At 44.4% G+C, this 24,878-nt stretch overlaps 1 protein-coding gene across 1 annotated transcript in view; it reads left to right on the top strand.

Moving 5' to 3' along the window:
• ADAMTSL1 (ADAMTS like 1) overlaps nucleotides 1-24,878 on the top strand; it is a 529,587-nt gene that overhangs the window by 433,215 nt on the left and 71,494 nt on the right. The window contains exons 22-23 of the mRNA XM_088837881.1: nucleotides 1,645-1,824; nucleotides 5,875-6,009. Of these exons, the coding sequence (XP_088694007.1) occupies nucleotides 1,645-1,824; nucleotides 5,875-6,009 (315 nt within the window). The remainder of the gene's footprint in view (nucleotides 1-1,644; nucleotides 1,825-5,874; nucleotides 6,010-24,878) is intronic.

Raw genomic sequence — 24,878 nt, 5'->3', positions numbered from 1 at the left:
ACAAGTTTCATGAGCAAACATTATAAGCTGAGTCAATAACCTAGAAAGTACAAAAACGGAGCTGTCCACTCCCTGGAGACTGTGAATTAGTGCCACATAGTTCCTGTCTCTCAGCTCACTAGAGCTGGGCTTCCCAAAGAGCCTCCTTTGCAGACCATCTCAGCAGGCTTATCCTAAACTGAGGACTGCTTACCAGCACGCCACCCGCAGGGAAACTTCCTCAGGAATGAAAGCCATTCCCTTGTCTTAGTCCACTCTGGCTGCTCTAACAAAATACCACAGATTGTGCAGCTTAAACCTCAGAAGTTTGTTTCTCATGGTTCTGGAGGCTGAAAATTCCAAAATCAAGGTGCCACCCCATTCAGTCCCTGAGGAGGACTCTCTCCCTGGCTTGCAGACAGCTGTCCTCTTGCTGTGTCCTCACATGATGGAGGGAGGGAAAGAGAGAGAAAAAGGGAAGGGAAGAGAAAGAGAGGGCCTCTTCCTATAAGGGCACTGATGCCACCACAATGGACACTCCCTTCAGGAGGACTTCATCTAAACCTAAAATCTCCAAGACCTCATCCCCTACCACCATCACGCTGAGGGCGGACAGGACTCCAACAGATGCATTTGTAGAGGACACGAAGAATGAGTGCATAACCATCCTTAGGACAGAGCCTACCTTCCGAAGGCAGGCGCCCCTCCCCAGTCCAGACGTGCGCACTCTCCCCAGCTCTCTCGCAATAGTAGACTTGAACTGAGGAGAGAGCAGAGTCCTCCCTTTTTGGCCCTCTTTTTCTGTGGTGATGAACCTCATGCCACGGTTCCGTCTTATCTTTTTCTAAGAAAATACTTAGGCCTCAAAAAATACAGGCTTGTTTTCTACATAGAGTGCCAACTCTGGTAAGGATCTAGCAGCTTTCATTTGTCTGGTTCATGAATACATTAATATTCAATAGCTTTTAACTTTCTTGTTCAGTCACTCAGTCACATCCAACTCTTTGTGACCCCATGGACCCCATTTACCTTTCTACTGAGGTATGATATTTATACTGAAAAGTACGGTCCCAAGCCCACCTAACATAGCCCCCAAGTCAAAAAACAACTCCTGGCAGCCAGGGTCCTTGTCCCCACTCTCGGTGACAGCACCCCTCTTCCATCCCATCCCTCAGAGGAACCTGCCCACTCTGACTGCTGACAACAGGGACTGATGTTGCCAGTTTTTCTTCTCTACGTTCAGAAATGAAATCAAACAGGGAATGCTGTTTCGAGCCCGCCTTCTCTTATTCTGCATTAGGTTTGTTTCATTTAGTTGTCACGTTATTCATTTTCACTGATCTATAGATTTCATTCTTAGATGTTTTCTCCAAAGGCTTTGGGTTCACTCCTTCCACCCTGGCAAGTGCCTTTCTCAGCTGCCCTCTTCCTCTTCTTTTAACCAGTCTTTCGCTTCCTGCCTTATCTCTGGAAGCTTTTAAAGGCAAAAGATCTCAAGACAGCTGAGAGGTCAGAGACCTATTTAGTTTGGCCGAAGGAGCATAGAAGACGCCCAGGCAGATGCTTCCTGCAGAGCAGCCCTGGGGCGGGTCTACCAAGAGGTTATAAATATCTCCAGGTCACCTGAATGTGGTGGCTGATGCGTTTATTTTTTTTTCCTCCTAGGTGTGCCTGAAGCTGAAGTCACCTGGTTCAGGAATAAAAGCAAACTGGGCTCACCTCCCCCTCTGCACGAGGGCTCCTTGGTGCTTACAGCCGTGTCCTCCTTGGATCAGGGCCTGTACTCCTGCAGGGCGGCCAATCTGCACGGGGAGCTGACTGAGAGCACCGAGCTCCTGATTCTAGGTAAACACCATGAGGCTGGCCACCCCTGGTGGACCCCACTGGGGTGACTGTCTGACCCACCCTCACCTCCTCCCACGCCTGATCCAATTCAATGCATGAAGGTAAAATCGATATTCCTTCCCTTTTCACCACCTTGGGGCCTCCCAGTAGAGAGAACACAAACCGAGGGACCAAGCAAACCAAGCAGAGGTCAGCTAGACCCCTGGGTCAGCCACTCACTCACTGTGTGACCTTGGGCAATCACTTAACCTTGCTAAGCCTTGGATCCTGGTCCCTGTGTAGAAAACAAGATTGCCCATCGTGGGCGGGCAGGGGAGGCACAAATAGAGGTTACAGGCAGCTTTTCTTAACTCCTTCTGTATTAAGGACTGCTTTGAGATTCAGACAAAAACTATAGGCTACCTTGTTGAGAAAAATTCATACGTACAGAATTTCTCACATAATCTTAGGAAGGTCGTCCTCTAGTCCACCTTAAGTCCACGTGTGTACCCCTCTTCTTAGTCCGGTCCAGCTGCTATAGCAAAACAGCCACAGGCTGGGCGACTTATGCAGACAAGGAAATGGCACACTCCAGTATTCTCGCCTGGGAAGTCCCGTGGACAGAGGGGTCCATGGGGTCGCAAAGCGTCAGACAGGACTGACCAACTGAGCGCAGGTGGCTTTCAGACAACAGAAGTTTGTTTCTCACATGTTTAAAGACTAGAAGTCTAGAATCCAAGTGCCTTCATGGTCAGACTCTGGTGAAGGCCCTCTCCGTGGCAGCAGAATGGTGGCTTCTTACTGCACCCTCATAGAGCAGAAGGGACAAGCAAGCTCTCAGGGGTCTCTTTTGTAAGGATCCTAATGTCAATCATGAGGGCTCCACCTTCCTGACATAATCATCTCCCAAAGGCCCCACCTCCTCTTATCATTACCTTGAAGGGATTAGGATTTCAACATGTGAATGTGGGGGACACAAACATTCAGACAGTAGCACCACCAGACATCAGGACCCTGATTAAAGAGTCTAACACAGTTCCTGGCATAAAATAGTTATTTAAAAATCATAGCAGTTGCCAGGACACCATCCAGCACTCACTGATGCCCAGGGCTGGGCTCGGTCATGTTGCATTTACCCCGAGATTCAGACTCTCTGCTTCTCTTCCCAGCAGAGTCTGGGAGTTGGTCGGGGGGATAAAGAAGCTTGTTTTTGTCTTTCTTTTTTAAAGGCGGTTATTAGAGGGGACTTCCCTGATGGCCCCAGTGCTTAGGATTTCACCTTCCAGTGCAGAGGGTGCAGGTTCGATCCCTGGTCGGGGACCTAAGATCCCACATGCCTTGCAGTCAAAAAACCAAAGTGTAAAACAGAAGCAATATTGTAACAAATTCAAGAAAGACTTTAAAAATGGTCCACATCAAAAAAAAACTTAAAAAAAGACAATTATTACAGCATGTATGCCGGTTATCTCACTAAGAGCCATCATTCTTGGGGGGGGAGATGAGAAATATGAATAATACATCTGCATGTACGTGTATTGTGGCCTTCCACAGGGGAAAGTAAGTAAATGTTACTCACATTTTCACACCCCAATAATGATACAGCAAAGCATAGAGTCTACCCCTGCCCACTCAGATTTCACAGAGAGCCACATGGGTCTTCATCTCAACAGTGGCTGCATAAACCTCCAGTCATATTAGGAAGCTGCAGAAAATCAGCTCCATGGAGGATGTCATTTGTTTTGGGTTGGGTTTCTTCTGGCTGAGCTGCTTGTCTGGAGCCCGGGGCCCCAGACTGTTGCCCCACACTGACTTATGGTGCTTACTGTGGGGATTTCCTCTCTAACCTTCCTGATCACCTCTGCTAACAGAGATGAACATTTAGGAAGTGTGGCTGCTAATGTAGCTCTGCCTATGAAGTGTGTTTGCTCTGGAAGCCAAATCTGCAGCATTCCAACGCTAATTCAGTGTAACCATGAACGTGGAGTTTGAAGAGCATGAAGTCTTCCCATTTTAATCAAACTGGATGGAAAAAAAAAAACACTATTTATATTCTTAATTTCCTCAATTAGAAGTCCTGTTTATTCATCAAAGTTTGTTAGTTTTTATGGACATAGGAATGGTATTTCCTATTATGTTTGGTACTTTATGGACATAGGAGTAGTATTTCTCTTTTTTTTTTTAATCAGCCCCAAATGTGGCTTAATGTTTGAATGAGGGATTTCATGTGTAAAGCTGAGGTTTCACGAGGCCCGTGACTTAACCTGTATTGTGGAGGATTGAATTGTCATGAGGCCGACTTTCATTCGTGGGTTCATATAGCCACTGAATGGCTGTTCATTAAGTGTTGCCACTGAGTCCCATGTAGAGCTTTAGGATAAACACAAGAAGTGACTTCTGTGCTTGGGGAATTGACAGTTTCCCGCAAAAGATTAGCTGGACATTCCCTGAAGAAGTAAACTATGACAGAAGCTGTAAGAACATTAGGAGGGGCTGATATTTGGCCCAGAAAGATTTTAAAGATGGGCCATAACCTCCCCTTTTGGCTATTAATAAATAAGCAAAACCTTCTTGAATTATAATACTCTTGATGGAATATTCCATTTCTGTATTATTGGGGGAACTCCATTTCCCTCAGTATTCAATTTCAGTATATTTGAAAGAATATTAAAAAGGATGAGAGAAAGAGAGTTTAACTTTGAAAAATCTATCAGTATCAATTCCTAAAACCATAGTATATCAGAGTAGAAACAGACCTTGGAAATGATGAGGGTTGTTTTTTTAAAAAATCATTTTTAGATGAAGAAACTAAAGCTTAGAGGGATTGTGACTTGCCCAAGTTAGTGAATGAAAGAGCCATGGCTCAACTTGAGTTCCTGAATCCAATCACAATGTTTTCACCCTATACCACATAAAGAATATTTTCAAATTATATTGACTATATATAATGTCTTTATAATGTTGCATTTTTATATATAAATATGTAAGCTCATCACTGTTTCCCGTGTGTGATGGTCTTTGCAGTCAAAGGCAGAGTAGACAGAAGGCATGTTTCTGAAGTAGATCCAGGCCCCACTGTGACTTATTTATTTACCATTTCTGACAAGTACTGAACACGGTGACAAGCACACAGCAGGCCCTCTCTGAACACTGCTGAAATGACCAACAATTACAAGGACAACCCTTCTGCTTCTCTTTGCACTCCAACAAGTGCTCTAGAGAAAAAGGTGGGAGTTGGCATTGGGGTATGAATTGCAGTGCGCCCGGAGACTCGGGAAGAGGGGCAAGCATCGTCCTGCTTCTCTCTCAGCAGAATCTGGGATCGTCCTACCACTGCGTTCAGCAGCTGCTTGCCTCTTTATTTGCTCAAGGAAATTAATAACCGAGCCACCGTGCTTCCCTTTCTGTCACTTTTAGCTCTGGTTAACTAATTCCTGGTTACATCAGCCCTGACTCATTATAAGATTTTGACTAACACATCATCCCTGAACTGCTTCTCTGGTCTTACTTAGACATAAAAATCCAGATCACAAAGTGAATCCCTAGCCTCACAGCTGTACCCCTTCCTTCCCAGAAAACAGCCACTCACAGGATCTTTAGAAATAAGAAATTCCTGTGACTTATCCCTGCCTGTGGGGACAATAACAAAGTGCCTCCCTCTAAAGGTGTTAAGAGTTAAATGAAACAAGGAATGAAAATTATTTTAGCACAGGACTTGGCATATAGTTCTGAAGAAGCTTTGGCTTTTTCAAAGTGTCTTTGTAATATAGTTTCATTTAGCTATGTGTTAATAGAGTGCCTGTGGTGGAAAGTGGTATACAGTAAGGAGGGAACTCCGGAAATCAACATGCCTGATTCTTATCACTGACTGTAGAGTTTCGGACATTAAGTATTATGTTTGAAATTCATACTCACCTTGATGGGAACACCTTCTCTCTAGGCAAAGTGATGTTAGAGGTAATAATAGTAACACCTGCCTTACACATGGACACACTTTCCATGCATGGCTGCCTTTCCCTGTCCCCTTAGCTTTTATGCTTTAACCTGCCTGATGCCCCATCCTCCTTCTCACAGAGCCCCCCCACGTCCCCACACGGTTGGATGACATCAGGGCCCTGCTCTCGGCCACTGGACCGAACCTTCCTTCGGTGCTGACGTCTCCACTGGGAACACAGCTGGTCCTGGATCCTGGGAATTCCGCCCTCCTTGGTGAGTCCAACCCTCTGGAACACTGGGCAGAAATCCAGGGCTGGATAGGATTTATGGATGGGTGACTGCTTGCAAGTGGGAGGGAGGCAGTAGTGGGGGGTGGCCAACAGGAAATCACTAAATTGTGTACAGAATCCAGATTTACCAGTGGAAACTTGGCTGACTTTCCATATGAGGTGAATTCAGTTCTTAGTTTGGACCTGAGCCTGTCCAGAGTCCGAAAGGGCTCCTTTCTGAATCCTCTTGGCTGGTGCCACAGTCCAGATCCTCTCAATCAGACTGATGGTGCTGGACTTAGAGAACAGATCCAGTAGTGAAAAACAGCTCCTGCATCTCTTCTCCCCATCACCAGCTGTATCCTCCATGACCTCTTCTTACCTCGATAGAGCTATAACCAGCTTTCAACGAGAAAACTGCAGTATCAGTACCTCCCTTGATCCAGGCAATCTATATAAACCTCCTCTGTAGGTAGGGCCTAAAAACAACGCAGACTCCTCAAGGCAAGTGTTTCAGTAATTCCACCAGATGCACCTTCCCTGTCATCTGTCATTGGGAGCATACACCCAGTTATTGCCCGTGAGGCTGACAACTTCTTGTAGCAGAAACTTGCTCTAGGGCATCCATGTTCTGGGCCCCTCACTCCAGAGCACCCTCCACCCCCAGCATGACCCCTAGATATGGTCAAGATGGAAAAGAATTCTTCTGTCTTCAAAGGCCTGGGAAAAACAGGCCTACAAAATGGAAAAAGTCTTCATGCTAACTATATGTGGCCCCAGATGTTGGTCATGGAAGCTAGAATTCTTCCCTTGACTCAATGTTGAAATTTCCTCTACTCTTCTCTGTGCCAGCTAACAGGGGATAGGAAGCCGTGGTTTCTCAATAATATTGATCATAACTTATCAGCATGGCCACAAGGCTTGGTATCTTTAGGGTTGTAGCACAGAACGATTACCTTCAGTTTCTTTTAACATCTAATATTAGCAAAGGATACATACAGGCATATGGCAAAAGCTTCTGGTTTTTCTGTTTCTAATCTGGATAAAACTAAAACATAGATATAGTAATGAGTCGCCCTATTCCGTTTCTCATAACAAACTTGGTATTGAGTTTTTTCCACATCATGTTGATCAGAATTCATAGGCATTTAAACCTGCTTCTTTTTTTTTTATTTTGACATTATGAATGGTAAATTTATTCCAAATCAAATGCATCCATTGTAAACTTTTATTTTAGGTTCATCACCATGAGAGAGTGTCATAACTTACTATCATTGCCCAGTCATCAGCAGGGTGTGCAGCAATTGCTTATTTTCAAGTTCAGTAACTCTTGGATTGCTCAGGTGCCATTAAGCATGCTAGAAAAGTTAACCTGCTCATATTTTTCCATGATAGCTTTACTTTCTCTCTCCCATATTCTGGAATAATATTTTGTGTCATTTTAGCCATGGGCAATAAGAATTTATTGTGCTTTAAGCTGCTGAGTTCTGTTCCTAGTTTATGGTGCTTTGTTACCTTAGACTGGTACTTAAATCTAATAGTTAAGAGACACCTTAATCTCCTCGTTCACATTCAGACCACTCCACCTGAATAGATCTCAGAGGCAGTGTCCATAAAGTCCCTGAATGTAACTGCATGGGCAGTATGGACTTGGGAACACCATAGAACTAGGAGAGAGCCACGTGGAATTGCGGAGATGAGTCAGGGAATGGTGTCAGGTATCAGGACCCTGAGAAACAGGTCGCTGGGGACAGGCCAGAGCCTCATTGTTCTGCTTTGATGCTGAACCCTAAAGGATGGGGGTGGGGATTCAATAGGGAAGAAAACAGGCTCTGAGGTGAGGAAGATTCCATGAATCCAGAGATTAAAACGTGTGGGATGTGTATCAGGTGTCTGTTCAGGAACAGCTGTAAGACTGCACTGCTTTAAGGCAGCTCAACTGGGATAGAAGCTAGGCCTTCACAGGGAGCAAGCCTCAGCCAGAGCTTGTCCATACAGGTGTGACTCCAAACCCTTACCACAAGCGTTCTAACAGCCTCCCATCCATCATAGGCCTCCCTGGCTAGTGACTCAGCATGATCTATTTGCCTTTATGTTCCCCTTTGATCTAGCTCCCATCCCTAGCTCCTGTTGGTGGCTCTTTCTGACCAAAGTGTGTATTCTGGATATAGGAAATAAGCCAGAGGCCAGAGAGGATATTCTGTGAAGGGTTGCTCAGAGTGATACGCAGAGGACCTTAATTATTAGGGGCTTCCTTGGTGGCTCAGATGGTAAAGAATCTGCCTGTGATGCAGGAGACCCAGGTTCGATCCTGAGTCGGGAAGATCCCCTGGAGAAGGGAATGGCAACTCACTGCAATATTCTTGCCTGGAGAATTTCATGGACAGAGGAGCCTGGTGGGCCACACTCCATGGGGTCACAAAGATTCAGACACAACTGAGCTACTAACAGTTTAATTATTAGATGTAGGGGGGTAAATTTTCTATGTGAGAAATGAGAAATCTTTAGAGGATTTTGAGTAAGAAGATGATGTAGTTAAAGTAGTATTTGAAATAATTAACCTGACATTCTGTAAGAGTGAGTAATCAGTAGTGGGAGAGATTTAATGAAGAAACACTAGGTTGAGGGTAACAGATTTTCTGGATCAGGATGGAAATATGTGGCAAAGATATTTGTTAATCACCCCTTCCACAGCCAAGACCCCCCTAATCAATCATGACACTCACTCAGTTCAGGCTCTGCCTTGGAATTCATTTTAACATTCCAACCAAGCGTGTGGCGATTGATATATAGGATAAAAGCATTTGCTAACCCCATCGTAGCCAGTGAATGTGGAGATTCATGTGTATGTATTTCTCCCAACTACAATCTGCTGCAGCAGATTCAGAGAACTCCATGGTTCTGTGATTCAGGGACAGTAACTCATGGGCTGGATTCTTGTGTTTTCACGAGAGAAAGGGGAGAAGGGAGATTTGAGGGTTTTAAAGCCATATGTCAGCATCAACTCTTCTCCATGACGGTTTGAGTGTTAAGATTCCCTGAGGGTGAGTCTGCTCCAGAAATGGCTGTTTTGGTTTTCAGATAGTATAGCATTGATTTCACTTCAAGCCACTGCTACAGCTTTCAAGAAGGAATGTTGATTGAGTGACACGGCCATGGGCTCATTTGAGCCTCCCTTTCTATAACTGTAAATGAAGTCTTCGGACAAGCGGGTTCCTTGCTGCCCTCACACTCTTTGCTGTCTGACCCAGACGTGGAAAATGTCCAGTGGAGGCTCAGTCAAGCAGAGTTGACGCAGTCTAACTGAATCCCTTGTCCCAGGCAAGGCAGATGCTAATTTTTTGGTCCTTGTTTTCCAGCTGTTCTTTGTGCAGGGAGGCCTAAAGCACCAACTGCTCTGGGAGGCAAGGCCACCACTGTGGTGGTCCAGACCCAAGCAGTAGCCTACAGGGTTCCATTTTCAGAGCATCAGTGTCTCAGGCCTCCTCACAGCACCTAAACGCTTCTGCTAAATAAACCCTTTTCTTAAATATTTCTTTTGGCCCCTAAGGCCCAAGACTAATATTCCTCACAGTATCATTTATAGGGCATCAGCATTGATATTTTTTGAAAACTAACTTTTGTTGGAGTTTTTATTATAACTGTGATACATCTTCATTGTAGAGCAATTAAAAAATAGAAGCAAAAAGAAGAAAATGAGCATCATCTATAATTACCTAGCCCAGAAGTAACCAGCACAAGTATCTTTTTCCTAGTCATTAATATATACATTATATAGTTTTATCTAAAATGAAACTGTACTATAAGTACTGCTTATAACATATTTCACTTAATGGTGTTTATACATAGTAATTTGTACCTCTTAATCCCCTGGTGGTGGTTTAGTCGCTAAGTCGTATCTGACTCTTGAGACCCCATGAATTGTAGCCTGGCAGACTCTTCTATCCATGGGATTCTCCAGGCAAGAATACTGGAGTGGGTTGCTATTTCCTTCTCCAGGGGAGACGTGTGTACATGAAGTTGCTCAGTTGTGTCTGACTCTTTGCAGCCCCATGGATTGTAGCCTACCAGGCTCCTCAGTTCATGGAATTTTCCAGGCAAGAGTACTGGAGTGGGTTGCCATTTCCTTCTCCAGGGGATCTTCCCAACCCAGGGATTGAACCCAGGTCTCCCACATTGCAGGCACTTTACCGTCTGATCCACCAGGGAAGAACTCCAGGGGATATTCCCGACCAATAGTCACATTCCTTTCTGTGAACCTAGAGAACCAAACATATACACAAACACATGCGTGCTAAGTGACTTCAGTCATGTCTGCCTCTTTTCAACCCTGTGGACTGTAGCCCGCCAGGCTCCTCTGTCCATGGGATTCTCCAGGCAAGAATACTGGAGTGGGTTGCCATTTCCTCCCCAGGGGATCTTCCCATCCCAGGGATGAACCCAGGTCTCTTTGGTCCCCTACACCGGAAGGCAGGCTCTTTACCACTAGTGCCACCTATCATCCCCTACCCCTATCTTGTCCCTCCCCTCCACACTCCCCGCATTGGTGGCCACTGGTTTGTTCTTTATATCTGTGAGACTGTTTCTGTTTTGTTGTATTCATTTTTGTAAGAGATAACATGCAGTATTTGTCTTTGTCTGACCCATTTCACTAAGCATAGTGTCCTCCAGGTCCATACAGGTTGTTGCAAATGGCAAAATGCATTCTTCTTTGTGGCTGGCTAATATTCCCTTGTACAGACACACAACATTTTCTTTATCCATTCATCTGTTGAGGGACACTTAGCTTGCTTCCATATCTTGTCAATTGTAAATAATAATGCTGTGAACATTGGGGTGTGACATATAAGTTTTTTAATAGCCTTTTTGAGAGATAATTGACATATAATAAGTGATACATATATGAAGTCTAAAATTTGATGTTTTGCTATATGGATGCACCTATGAAGCCATCACCAAAAGCAACATAATGATCATATCCATCATTCTCTAAAGTTACCTTGTGCCCCTTTGTAACTGTTCCTTCACACCCCTCAGTTCAGTTCAGTCGCTCAGTCGTGTCCAGCTCTTTGCGACCCCATGAATCACAGCACGCCAGGCCTCCCTGTCCATCACCAACTCCCGGAGTTCACTCAAACTCACCTCCATCGAGTCGGTGATGCCATCCAGCCATCTCATTCTCTGTTGTCCCCTTCTCCTCCTGCCCCCAATCCCTCCCAGCATCAGGGTCTTTTCCAGGGAGTCAGCTCTTCACATGAGGTAGCCAAAGTATTGGAACTTCAGCTTTAGCATCAGTCTTTCCAATGAACACCCAGGACTGGACTGCTGCTGCTGCTGCTGCTAAGTCACTTCAGTCGTGTCCGACTCTGTGTGACCCCATAGACGGCAGCCCACCAGGCTCCCCCGTCCCTGGGATTCTCCAGGCAAGAACACTGGAGTGGGTTGCCATTTCACCCGACCCCAAATAACTACTCATCTGCTGTCAGTATAGATTAGATTGCTATTTAAAAAAAGAAAGGAATCATACTTTGGGGAATTTGGCTTCTTTCACTCAGGACAATTATTTGGACATTCACCCACATTGTAACTTGCATCAATGGCACATTTCCTTCTATTGTTGATTAGCGACCATTGTACAAATGCACTGCAGCTTGTTCAGCCACTCACCTGTGAGAGAAGAATGGTAATTTCCCATTTCTGGGTATTACAAATGAAGCTGCTGAATGTATTAAAGGACTAGTCTTTGTATGGACACATGCTTTCATTTCTCTTGATTAAATACTTGAGAATAAAATGGCTGTATTATATGGTCAGTGTAAGGTTAACATTTTAAGAAATAGCCACACTGTTTTCCAGAGTGGTTGCCTACTTTACATTCCTATCGGAGGTGTACGATGGTTCCAGTTTCTCCACATCCTCACCTACACACAGTATGTGAAAGTCGCTCAGTTCTCTCTGACTCTTCACAACCCCATGGACTAGAGCCTGCCAGACTCCTCTGTCCATGGAATTCTCCAGGCAAGAATACTGGAGTGGGTAGCCATTCCCTTCTCCAGGGGATCTTCCCGACCCAGGGATCAAACCCAGGTCTCCTACATTGCAGGCAGACAGTATAGTTGGCCATTTTAATATTAGACATTCTACTAAGTGTATAGTAGTTTCTTCTTATAGTTGCAATTTGTCTTTTCCTAATGACTGATAGTATTGAGCTTTTTATGTGCATATTTGCCATCCTGATTTCTTCTTTGGTAAAATGTCTCTTTAATTTTGCCCTGTGTGTTTTTTTTTTTTTAAGTTGAGTTCTTTTATTTAATTATTATTGAGTGTTGAGAGCTCTTTTTATATTTTGGATATATGTCTTTTATCAGAAATATGATTTCGGTCAATGGCTGTCTTTTCAGTCTTTTAGTGTCTTTCAAAGGGAAGAAGATTTTAATTTTGATGAAGTTCAGCTTAATATTTTTCTTTGATAAATGGTTCTTTTGGTGTTATATTTAAAAATATTTACCTACTCCAAGGTCTCAAGGTATTTCCTTCTAAAAGTTTTATTTTACAGTTTTACAGAAAAGAAGCATAACTTACAGGAGTAGACTTCTTCAGAAGGGCCGGAAAAGAGAGAGAATTTTATTTTAAAGTCCCTGGAATTTTGTCTGAATTAGATGACCTTAGATGCCTCCAGTGACAGAATAACTACACATAGTTATATGTGGCTTAAGAACAGCAGTCCATACCTTTGCGCATACCTTCTTTAGGTTCAGAACCTGTTAGAATTTCTTATGGGGTATACATAAGATTTTGTCCTTTGTGAATGAGTAAGCTCCAATGCCCAGTCAGTATCTCTGCTGGAAGTCATGTCATGCCAGCCCTACAGAGAGCCACTCTACATAAGCCTTTTCTCATGTCTTGCGATTTACCAAGAAGAAAGTAATTCAGGGCCTAAAGAAGACAGTATCTCATAGATAGATGTACTTAACTCATTCATTCAGTATTTGTTGAGAGCCTGTTATGTGTTAGTTTGAATTCTAGTGGCAAAGAAAATAATTCAAGTTAAGAAGACCATGATAAAAGGGGAAAGAACTGGGTGCTTTGTGGGGCCTGTGACAGGTTAGCACCCCTGGTCTGAGCTGTAGACAAGGTTTCTCTGAGGAGGGGATATTTGGGCTGAGGTTGGGAGAGTTGGTAGAAGTTGTCCAAGTGAAGAAAGGGCATTTCAGACAAAAGAATTCCAGAGCATTCCAGGCAGAGAAACCAGCAGAGGTTTTGAAGCAATAAAACCAAAACATTTGAGGAACTGTCACAGGAATAACTAGGGGCTTCCCTGATCGCTCAGTTGGTAAAGAATCTGCCTGCAATGCAGGAGACCCTGGTTCGATTCCTGGGTCAGGAAGATCTGCTGGAGAAGGGATAGGCTACCCACTCCAGTATTCTTGGGCTTCCCTGTGGCTCAGCTGGTAAAGAATCCGCCTGCAATGTGGGAGACCTGAGTTTGATCCCTGGGCTGGGAAGATCCCCTGGAGAAGGGAAAGGCTACCCACTCCAATATTTTGGCCTAGAGAATTTCATGGACTGTATAGTCCATGGGGTCGCAAAGAGTCGGAAACAACTGAGCAACTTTCACTTTCACTTTCCTAGGTGGCACTACTGGTAAAGAACTCACCTGCCAGTGCAGGAGATGTAAGAGACACGGGTGTGGTCCCTGGGTTAGGACGATCCCCTGGAGGAGGGCATGATAACCCACTCCAGTATTCTTGCCTGGAGAACCCCATGGACAGAGGAGTCTGGTGGGCTACAGTCCACGGGGTCACAAAGAGTCTGACACGACTAGAGTGACACAGCATGCACAGGAATAACTAAGCACAGAGTGGCCTGAGATGAGTCTGAAGAGGATGCTCTAAGCCATGCTGATGATACCAACCAGGGTTCTTGGCCTTCCGCAATCAATAGAAATTGACTAGAGGCCAGAGAAGAAATTTGGGCAGGGCTTTATTGGGACCCCCGCTGCCACAGGAGGGAGCAAGAACAACAGGTTCCCTTGTTTGCTCACTTGCTGAGGGGGAGTGAGCTGGTTCCTTACATGGGGTGAGGCTAGGAGTATGTCCAGGTGTTGGGCTGGAGAGGTAGCTTGTGTGTTTCACCCATCCCTCTGGTGGTGGTGAGTGCAGAGGGCACGCTCAGTACCCTGCTTTTGCTCCCAACACCCTGTTTTTGCTCCAGGCTCTTTAGAAGTGGCAGATGGGTTTTGTGGTCTCTTTGTATCTTTTGTTGAGAATTTGCTCTGACTGCTGCATGTATGTAGTTATTTTTAGTCCCATACAGTTTCTTTATATTTTGCCGCTGAAGGAGAGGTTTGTCCAGGTTCAAGCATTACAGCACTGCAGCAAAGACTCCCAGATCCCAGCCTGTCTCGGTAAAACTTTCACACTTTGCTCCAAATGTGATGGGAAGACTCTGAATGGTTTAAAAGCTGGAGACAAATCCTCTGATTTGTGTTTCTGAAAGCTTGTTCTGGCCGCTGTGTGGAGGATGGATTCTGGGAGAAGACACTTAAGAAGTGTTACAGTTTTGTAAGAGATTGCCATGACTTTGACAAGAGAGCTGGAGAGAACAGAAAGAGTGAATGAATTCAAGGTTGTGTAGGAAGTAACGCGGACGGGACTTGGTCAATAGATTATCGTGGGAAAGGAAAGATAATCCATACAACCAATAGATTCTCAAGCATCTGATTCTTTGGGCTTTTCTCACTGCAACTTATGTAACTCCTATGTGGTGAGGACTCCTTTCAGACCATTCAAGTCAAAATGTTTGAATAAAATGGCGAACTACATAGGCTAGAGCTGCAGAAAGTGGATGGTCCAAAGCTTCTGTTGCTCAATCCTGATTCATTTCCTTAACAGGTATCAGTCCAGCCTCCATCGATGCTAGGTCCTCTGCCTCCTCCCAGCCTTGGAGGAGCTCAGAAGTAGGAGGAGAGACAGAAAAAACTTTAAAGAGTTGCGGAAGAAATCTGAGGGAAGAGAGGAGGGAGGTCTCCTTCTTTGGGAAAGGGGAAATTGAAAAGGCTTAACAGAGAACTTTAAAAACTCATCCCTGAAGGATGAGCATTCCAAGCACTGGTGTAATGAACATGTACTTACTGAGTCCCTTCTATGTTCCGGGCACCATTGAAGACACTCTGGGGATGCAGCAGAGAACAAAATTGATAAAAATCCTTTCTCTCATACTTCTTACATTACAGTAGGGGAAATAGAAAATAAATAGAATGAGGTGAATGGCATAGTATGTTAGAAGGTGGTAAGTGCCATAAGGAAAAAATTAAACCAGGGGAGGGAGGATGGATTGTGCCTGTATGGGGATGAGGATACAGTATTAAAATAGGTGGTTGGGAGAGGACTCACTGAGACTTGAGCAGAGACTTGAATATGAACTACGAGTCTTGTGTATGTCTGGAGGAAAAGAAGACAAGAGCATACCACACAGGGAAAGAGCAAACTTGGGTCCTGGAGACGGGCACATGTGCTCAGGAGCAACAGGGAGGCTGGTGAGGGGTGGCAGGAGCAGTCATCAGGGTTGTGGGTAGAGAGAGATCGGAGGCCACAAGGTCGAGGGAAAATTGTGTAAGGCCTTGTAAATATTCACATTAAAGTAACAGAGAAAAATCTATAAATGCCCAAATTTATAAACAGACTCAATATTGCATCAAGCACCATAGGCCTTTCCAGGATTAGGCAAGGGCGGGCAGAAGTGTTTTATTGGCAACCATGTGGCCAACTGAATGTTATAGCACAGACTCTAGTAAAACCTGGGCTTATCAGGCTGGCCCTGCTACAAGCCATGATTACTGGCTTAATCTGACGTACATGTGTTGTGCCCCTGCTCCATCTACCTGGCCCTGAGCTGGGCTTCTGCAGGCACGTGCCTAGCCATTTCCTCCATCGAGGGAGTGGTTCCCAACTACACCTGAGAAGTATAAAAATAAAGTTCCACCTGAGACCAATTTTGACAAAATCTCTGGGGGTGGAGTTAGGCATCAGTACTTTTAAAAATGGATTCTTAGAGCGTGAATGGCATTTAAAAGTCACTTCTTGACCCTCTTTCACCCATGGAAGAGGCTGGTATGGGGAAATGGTGTGTTTCGTCAATTAGAATATTTTATCCTAGCATTCAAGGCATTGTGCTATTCAGATTTAGCCTCTATATCCATCCTTCCATCTTATTCCTTTTTCAAATATAGTTGACCTTGGAACAACAGAGGTTTGACCTTCACTGGATCCACTTTTCCTTTTGATAAATATATCATTGGTCCTATTCGCAGGTTTCACATCCACAAATTCAACCAACCAAAGATCAAAATTTCCATCTGCAGTTGGTTGAAACTCTAGATGGGGAATCCAAGACATGGATGGCTGACTGTGCTATTCCATTTTATCTAAGGAACTTGTGGATGGTGGTTTAGGGGGACCCTGCAACCACTGCACTGTGGATACAGAGAGCTGACGAGAGTCCCTCTATTCCAGGCAAACTTTTCCCTAGTAATTGCTGCGATCTTGAGCCTTCCTGGCCCGGAATGCTATCCGCTGTGCCCCTTCCTCTCTAGCTAAATCCTAGAAGTCTTCAAGGCACAGTCAAGCCCTTCTGTGCAGCCTCTCTGTAGCAAGCCAGCCTGCGTGACCTCTCCCTGCCTACCTCCTGAGGCACCGCTGTAGAGCAAGGTAGGGCAGATTCTTCTGGTAAAGGGCCAGATAAGAAACTCTTTATGTGTTGAGGGCCGTGTGTGTTGCAGAGACTCAAGTCTGCCCTTGTAGAATACAGCACCATAGACAGTAAGTAAACAAATGGATGTGCCCATGGACTAGTAAAACTTTATTTACAGAAACAGGGCTGGACTTGGCATTCAGGCTAGGGTTTGTTGACCCCTGCTGGAGATCACTGATGAGAATCTTAACCTACTATACCCTGGATTTTTTAAAGAATTACTTATTTATTTACTTATGGCTGTGCTGAGTCTTTGTTACTCTGCGTGGATTTTTCTCTAGTTGCTGCAAGCAGGGGTTGCCCTCTAGTTGTGGAGCATGGGCTTCTCATTGTGGTGGCTTCTCGTTGCCGAGCACAGGCTGTAGGGCATGCGGACTCAGTAGTTGCGGCACAGAGGCTTGGTTGTTCCAAGGCATGCGGAATCTTCCCAGACCAGGGATCAAACCCAAGTCCCCTGCATTGGCAGGCGGATTCTCAACCACTGGGCCACCAGGGAAGTGCCATACCTTGGATTATTAAAGGTATTTCTCACCCGTGTCATGTCTACTGGTTAGATTCTAGGTCTGGGGGAGAAGAAAGGGCTGCATAGATATTCTAAGGCAATTTGAAAGAGAGCTAAGGTAGCAGAGCCTTGGCTTGATGTCCTCTTGAATCATTTCCATCTCTCATTTCTATTATAACCATAGCTTTATTATCTGTTCCACCTACTTCCACCCTCACCCCACCCTGTGTGCTTCCTGATTCTTCTGGTAGAGACTGGATCGGGCACTTCCTGAACCCAGTTATGAGGAAATTCACATGGCAAGAGTCAGCAAGTACCCTTGGCCACATCTGTTGGGGAAGCGCTTTCCATGTGATAGTTCGGAAGACTAAGATCATCATTACTTCCTCTCTATAGATAGTTGTGAGAACAGCAAATTCTGATGGTCAAAGGTTAGGTAAAAATTAATCCACAGTGGGGGCCACACCCCAGCAGGTGTGGCAAGGAAAGTGACGTAGAGGAAAGACCAAGAAAAAAGAAAACCGTGGAGGAGAAGGCTAGCATACTTGATGAGGAAAGGGACAAAAGAACTTGTCCTGACCTTTTTCAAAGAGACATAAGTTGGCCTCTGTTTCCTCATTTATACTGGAAGCCTGAGGTTTTATGTCACGTGGAAAATGCTTTTGAATTCCTATAGCTTTGCCCACAAAGAGAATATGCTTTGCTATTAAGAAAAAGGGTCAGCACTTTGTGGTTGTTTGTGGCACATGTTTATGTACTCTTGTGTTTTTTCTTTTTAATAAAGCCCAAAGTAGAAAACAGAGCCCCACAGGAAGTGCAGAAAGTGCTATAGCACGTATAGTGTAAAACTAAATCAGTATTTCAGAGGGCATTTATGAGGAAGCCGCAGGAAGGAATAGAGCAGTTCTTTGGACTGGAGTGAACATCCATAAATTTAAAAAGACACCAGAGCATAAGTGACCCTTAAAATAGTTGGACACAAGAAGCAAGGCAGTAAATCCCCCTGCCTAGCCACTGTTCCAAGCCACAGCAAGCATTCAGGCATGGCCTTAGTTTAAGACTCCAAATAGTCAGGAAATGGGGACCTTGAAACACTTCCTCACCCTCGCCCCTGCCCTTTCCTGGCACCAGGACACCATTCCCAGGCCCATCTGCCCTCCTCACCATGTTTAATAAGAATCACTTGAATGAGTTGGATGCCCCTGAAATAGACAGGTATTGAAAGTCCATCAGTGGGAAAATGAGGAACTCTACACTTTCCCTAATAAATCCTTCCTCAACCCTGAACCGGCTCTTGAAAATATCCATGCTGGTTCTGTGCCACCTTGTGTTTGGAGGCAGTTTTACAGCAGCCTCAGGACCCAGAGGAACGTGGCACAAAGGAAGGCAGCATCAGGACCGAAGACCTCCTACCTTGGTTCCCAGGACACTTTGTAGAGCAAAGGAGAGGGTGCTGCAACCAACAGACCCATTTTCAAATACTTAACATCTGCTCCCTCCTTCATAAATAACTGTCTCAGTCTGCTTGGGCTGCTGTAACAAATGCCACAGAGGGGTAACTTATAAACAGCAGAAATTTATTTCTCACATTTCTGGAGTCTGAAAGTTCAGATGGTGGCGCCTGCATGGTCAAGTTCCGGTGAAGATCCCCTCTCTGGTTCATAGCCCACACCTTCTGGTTGCATCCTAACAGGGATCTCTGTGGAGTCTATCACAAAAACTCTAGCCTGTTCATGAGGGCGCCACCCATATGACCCTAAGCAAAGGTCCCACCTCCTAACACCATCACATTGGGCATTAAGATTTCAACATATGAATTTGGGAAGACCCTAATGGTCAGTTCAGTTCAGTCGCTCAGTTGTGTTCGACTCTCTGCGACCTCATGGACTGCAGCATGACAGGCTTCCCTGCCCATCACCAACTCCCAGAGTTTACGAAGAAGCACAAGCTGGAATCAAGATTGCTGGGAGAAATATCAATAATCTCAGATATGCAGATGACATTACCCTTATGGCAGAAAGTGAAGAGGAACTCAAAAGCCTCCTGATGAAAGTGAAAGAGGAGAGTGAAAAGGTTGGCTTGAAGCTCAACATTCGGAAAACAAACATCATGGCATCTGGTCCCATCACTTCATGGGAAATAGATGGAAAAACAGTGGAAACAGTGTCAGACTTTATATTTTGGGGCTCCAAAATCACTGTAGATGCTGACTGCAGCCATGAAATTAAAAGACGCTTACTCCTTGGAAGAAAAGTTATGACCAACCTAGATAGTATATCAAAAAGCAGAGACATTACTTTGCCAACCAAGGTCCGTCTAGTCAAGGCTCTGGTTTTTCCCGTGGTCATGTATGGATGTGAGAGTTGGACTGTGAAGAAAGCTGATCGCCGAAGAATTGATGCTTTTGTACTGTGGTGCTGGAGAAAATCCAACCAGTCCATTCTAAAGGAGATCAATCCTGGGTGTTCATTGGAAGGACTGATGCTGAGGCTGAAACTGCAATACTTTGGCCACCTCATGCGATGAGTTGACTCACTGGAAAAGACTCTGATGCTGGGAAAGGTTGGGGGCGGGAGGAGAAGGGGACGACAGAGAATGAGATGGCTGGATGGCATCACCAACTCGATGGACATGAGTTTGAGTGAACTCTGGGAATTGGTGATGGACAGGGAGGCCTGGCGTGCTGTGCTTCATGGGATCGCGGAGAGTCGGACACAACTGAGCGACTGAACTGACTGACTGACTGACATGTCCATTGCATCAGTGATGCCATCCAACCATCTCATCCTCTGTCGTCCCCGTCTCCTCCTACCTTCCATCTTTCCCAGCATCAGGGTCTTTTCCAATGAGTTGGTTCTTCACATCAAGTAGCCAAAGTATTGGAGTTTCAGCCTCAGCATCAGTCCTTCCAATGAATATTCAAGACTGATTTCCTTTAGGATTGACTGGTTGGATCTCCTTGCAGTCCAAGGGACTCTCAAGAGTTATCTCCAACCCCACATTTCAAAAGCAGCAAATTCTTCAGCGCTCAGCTTTCTTTATAGTCTAACTCTCACATCCATACAGACTACTGGAAAAACCATAGCTTTGACTAGACAGACCTTTGTTGGCAAAGTAATGTCTCTGCTTTTTAATACACCGTCTAGGTTAGTGGTAGCTTTTCTTCCAAGGAGCAAGCGTCTTTTTATTTCGTGGCTTCAGTCACCATCTGCAGTGATTTTGGAGCCTCAAAAATAAAATCTGTCACTGTTTCCATTGTTTGCCCATCTATTTGCCATGAAGTGATGGGACCAGATGCCATGATCTTCGTTTTCTGAATGTTGAATTTAAGCCAACTTTTTCATTCTCCTCTTTCACTTTCATCAAGAGGCTCTTTAGTTCTTCGCTTTCTGCCATATGGGTGGTGTCATCTGCATATCTGAGGTTATTGATATTTCTCCTGGCAACCTTGATTCCAGCTTGTGCTTCATCCAGCCTGGCATTTCGCATGATGTACTCTGCATACAAGTTAAATAAGCAGGGTGACAGTATACAGCCTTGACATACTCCTTTCCTGATTTGGAACCAGTCTATTGTTCCACCTCCAGTTCTAACTGTTACTTCTTGACCTGCATACAGATTTCTCGGGAGGCAGGTCAGGTGGTCTGATATTCCCATCTCTTTAAGAATTTTCCACAGTTTGTTGTGATCCACACAGTCAATGTCTTTGGTGTAGTCAGTAAAGCAAAAGTAGATGTTTTTCTGGAACTCTCTTGCTTTTTCGATGATCTAGCAATTTGATGGCAATTTGATCTGTGGTTCCTCTGCCTTTTCTAAATCCAGATCATAGCAATAATGCCCATGTCACCAAATTAATTAATGAGATCCCATATGCAACCTGCCCATTTAGTGCTTGGTCTAATGTGGATCCTAATATTTTTGGGGGGCTCCAAAATCACTGCAGATGCTGATTGCAGCCATGAAATTAAAAGACGCTTACTCCTTGGAAGGAAAGTTATGACCAACCTAGATAGTATATTAAAAAGCAGAGACATTACTTTGCCAACCAAGGTCCGTCTAGTCAAGGCAATGGTTTTTCCCGTGGTCATGTATGGATGTGAGAGTTGGACTGTGAAGAAAGCTGATCGCCGAAGAATTGATGCTTTTGAACTGTGGTGCTGGAGAAGACTCTTGAGAGTCCCTTGGACTGAAAGGAAATTCAACCAGTCCATTCTAAAGGAGATCAATCCAGGGTGTTCATTGGAAGGACTGATGCTAAAGCTGAAACTGCAATACTTTGGCCACCTCATGCGACGAGTTGACTCACTGGAAAAGACTCTGATGCTGGGAAGGATTGGGGGCGGGAGGAGAAGGGGACGACAGAGAATGAGATGGCTGGATGGCATCACCGACTCTGTGGACATGAGTTTGAGTGAACTCCGGGAGTTGGTGATAGACAGGGAGGCCTGGCGTGCTGTGACTCATGGGGTCGCGGAGAGTCGGACACGACTGAGCGACTGAACTGAACTGAACTGAATATTTATTCACTCCTTGCCTCTATCCCTTACATCCCCGTTGAATCTGTGAACCAAGAATTCCATTCTCTTCCTCACTATGATCTGCCACAAGTTCTTCCTTATAGGATCGGAACTTTTTGCTGTTGCAAGTGTAAATTACTGGTGAGAATCATGCAGGAGACAGGTGCCCTGTTGAGGGTTTCAGCCTGTACCAGGTTCTAGGTAGGAGCAAAGAAGCATAGAGGGGTGACCCCTGACATCAAGGAACTTCTTATCTAGTTTAAAACAAAACAAAACATTGACATAGGAAGAATGGTGAGATAGCAGTATGAAGTAGATGAGAAGAAAGAACAGCTCTGAAAGAACATCCTTGACATAATCCTTTCCCAGTTTTGAGCCAGTCCGTTGTTCCATGTCCAGTTCTAACTGTTGCTTCTTGTCCTGCATACAGGTTTCTCAGGAGGCAGGTAATGTGATCTGGTATTCCCATTTCTTCTAAAAATTTTTCACAGTTGCTGTGATCCACACAGTCAAATGCTTTAGCATAGTCAGTGAAGCAAAAGTAGATTTTTTTGGAATTCCCTTGCTTTCTCTATGATCCAGCATACATTGGTAATTTGATCTGTGGTTCCTCTGCCTTTTCTAAATCCAGCTTGTACATCTGGAAGTTCTCAGTTCATGTATTGTTGAAGCCTAGCTTGAAGGATTTTGAACATAATCTCACTAGCATGTGAAATGAGTGCAATTGTACAGTGATTTGAACATTCTTTGTCATTGCCTTCCTTTGGGATTGGAATGAAAACTAACCTTTTCCAGACACCTACCCCAAAAGAGAGACAAAAAGGGGTAAGTGTCCCTTTTGTTACTTTTAAATTTTGAATCATGTATTAACTGTTCAAGAATAAATGAATAAAATCAGGATTGGAGACTGGCCTAATTCCACTATGTGCCAAGAACTTCATGATTTCAGGCAAATATAGGGCTAACCACTTGAGAAACCTTCCTCCCTTTGCTGGCCTCTAGAAAGGAGAGCAAGGGAGGGAGCCAGAATTGCATTTCAGCACCCTTAAAATCCCAATAATAAGGATCACATTGGTAGAGTTGAGTTTTATTTTCCTTTCAGTGTTTTCATGAGCATCCTGAGACGGACTTTGCCAGGACACCCCCCATGCTAGGAATACAGGTAACATTCCTGAAAACAGAGAAGAATTTGCACTGTCTTTGAAAACATAAATAGCTTAAAAAGGATTTTGTCTACCATCTTCTGTTCCCTTCCCACCTGAGCCTATGAAAGCACATTTTAGAAAGTGGATCAGGCTAGAGCTAGGTTAGGCCAAAGGAAAAAATGATGATAACAGTAATTGTACTTTTATTCAAAAACATAACCTAGTCATATGTCTGTATCTGTTTGAAAGTTCAAACTCTCTTTTATCCTTCAACTCTAATACTTTATCTCTGAAAGGTAAAGACAAGTTTCACTCCAAAACCATCTTTCTGTCAAGCATCTTTTTATGTGAAAATCCGTTATGATTATGGAATTCTCCATTTCTCTGGTGGCAGTGTCTGCTCAGAAATAATGAGCTCCCTATAACTTTTGTTGCCAAGGAGATAAGACCAAGAATTCATTCAAGGCCCCTTCTGGAGCATGGCAGGGACTCTTGTGTCTAATGTGTGATGCTTTGAAATGGTATCAAGAGCGATAAGCCAGCACAAGACTGTGTCTGTTGTCCTGCCAGCTTCCTGAGCCCAGAAAAAGAATTAGGCGCAGAAGAAGACTACAGTGTTCCTATATACACAATAAACACTGCACCTCCTCTTAATTCTTCTCCTTGTAATCCTGCTGTTTTCGACTTTAATGAATTTTTGCAGCATCTCGGATCCTTGCTGAAAGCCACAGTTCAGACTGACTCATCATTAGGAGTTCGGAAATGCCTAACAGGGAAATACGGAATGCTTGGCGACTTTGCTGAATATTTATCTTTCTTTTTTATTTTTTTAAATTATGAAAGTATTATAACATATTTACAGGATGAATATTTATCTGTTAAGCACACTGAAAACATTCCTAAAATGGTGTGATTGCAGTGATAAAAAATATTACACAAAGTTAAATTAGAGGTAAAATAAAGTAAAACGAAGGGTTTTTCTGGTGGCTCAGAGGCTAAAGAATCTGCCTGCAATGCAGGGGACCTGGGTTTCATCCCTGGGTAGTGAAAAGCCCCTGGATGGGATGACAGTGCACCCCAATATTCTTGCCTGGAGAATGCCATGGACAGAAAAGCCTGGCGGTCACATGGATTCACAAAGAGGTGGACATGACTGAGTGACTAAGACTTTCACTTCAATTTCAAAGTAAAACAAAATGTGCTAAGTAGGCTTTCAGTTCAGTTCAGTCGCTCAGTCGTGTCCGACTCTTTGCGACCCCATGAATCACAGCACGCCAGGCCTCCCTGTCCATCACCAACTCCCGGAGTTCACTCAAACTCATGCCCATCGAGTCGGTGATGCCATCCAGCCATCTCATTCTCTGTCGTCCCCTTCTCCTCCCGCCCCCAATTCCTCCCAGCATCAGAGACTTTTCCAGTGAGTCAACTCATCGCATGAGGTGGCCAAAGTATTGGAGTTTCAGCTTTAGCATCAGTCCTTCCAATGAACACCCAGGATTGATCTACTTTAGAATGGACTGGTTGGATCTCCTTGCAGTCCAAGGGACTCTCAAGAGTCTTCTCCAGCACCACAGTTCAAAAGCATCAATTCTTTGGCGATCAGCTTTCTTCACAGTCCAACTCTCACATCCATACATGACCACGGGAAAAACCATAGCCTTGACCAGACGGACCTTGGTTGGCAAAGTAATGTCTCTGCTTTTTGATATACTATCTAGGTTGGTCATAACTTTTCTTCCAAGGAGTAAGCGTCTTTTAATTTCATGGCTGCAGTCAGCATCTACAGTGATTTTGGAGCCCCAAAAAATAAAGTCTGACACTGTTTCCACTGTTTCCCCATCTATTTCCCATGAAGTGATGGGACCAGATGACATGACCTTTGTTTTCTGAATGTTGAGCTTCAAGCCAACCTTTTCACTCTCCTCTTTCACTTTCATCAAGAGGCTCTTTAGTTCCT

The sequence above is a fragment of the Moschus berezovskii genome, chromosome 7 (assembly GCF_049115385.1).
Source record: "Moschus berezovskii isolate FMDL1 chromosome 7, NW_MosBer_1.0, whole genome shotgun sequence".
NCBI classification, from domain to species: domain Eukaryota; kingdom Metazoa; phylum Chordata; class Mammalia; order Artiodactyla; family Moschidae; genus Moschus; species Moschus berezovskii.
Note: the sequence above shows the minus strand (reverse complement) of the source record. Positions and strands in the feature narration are given on the sequence as shown.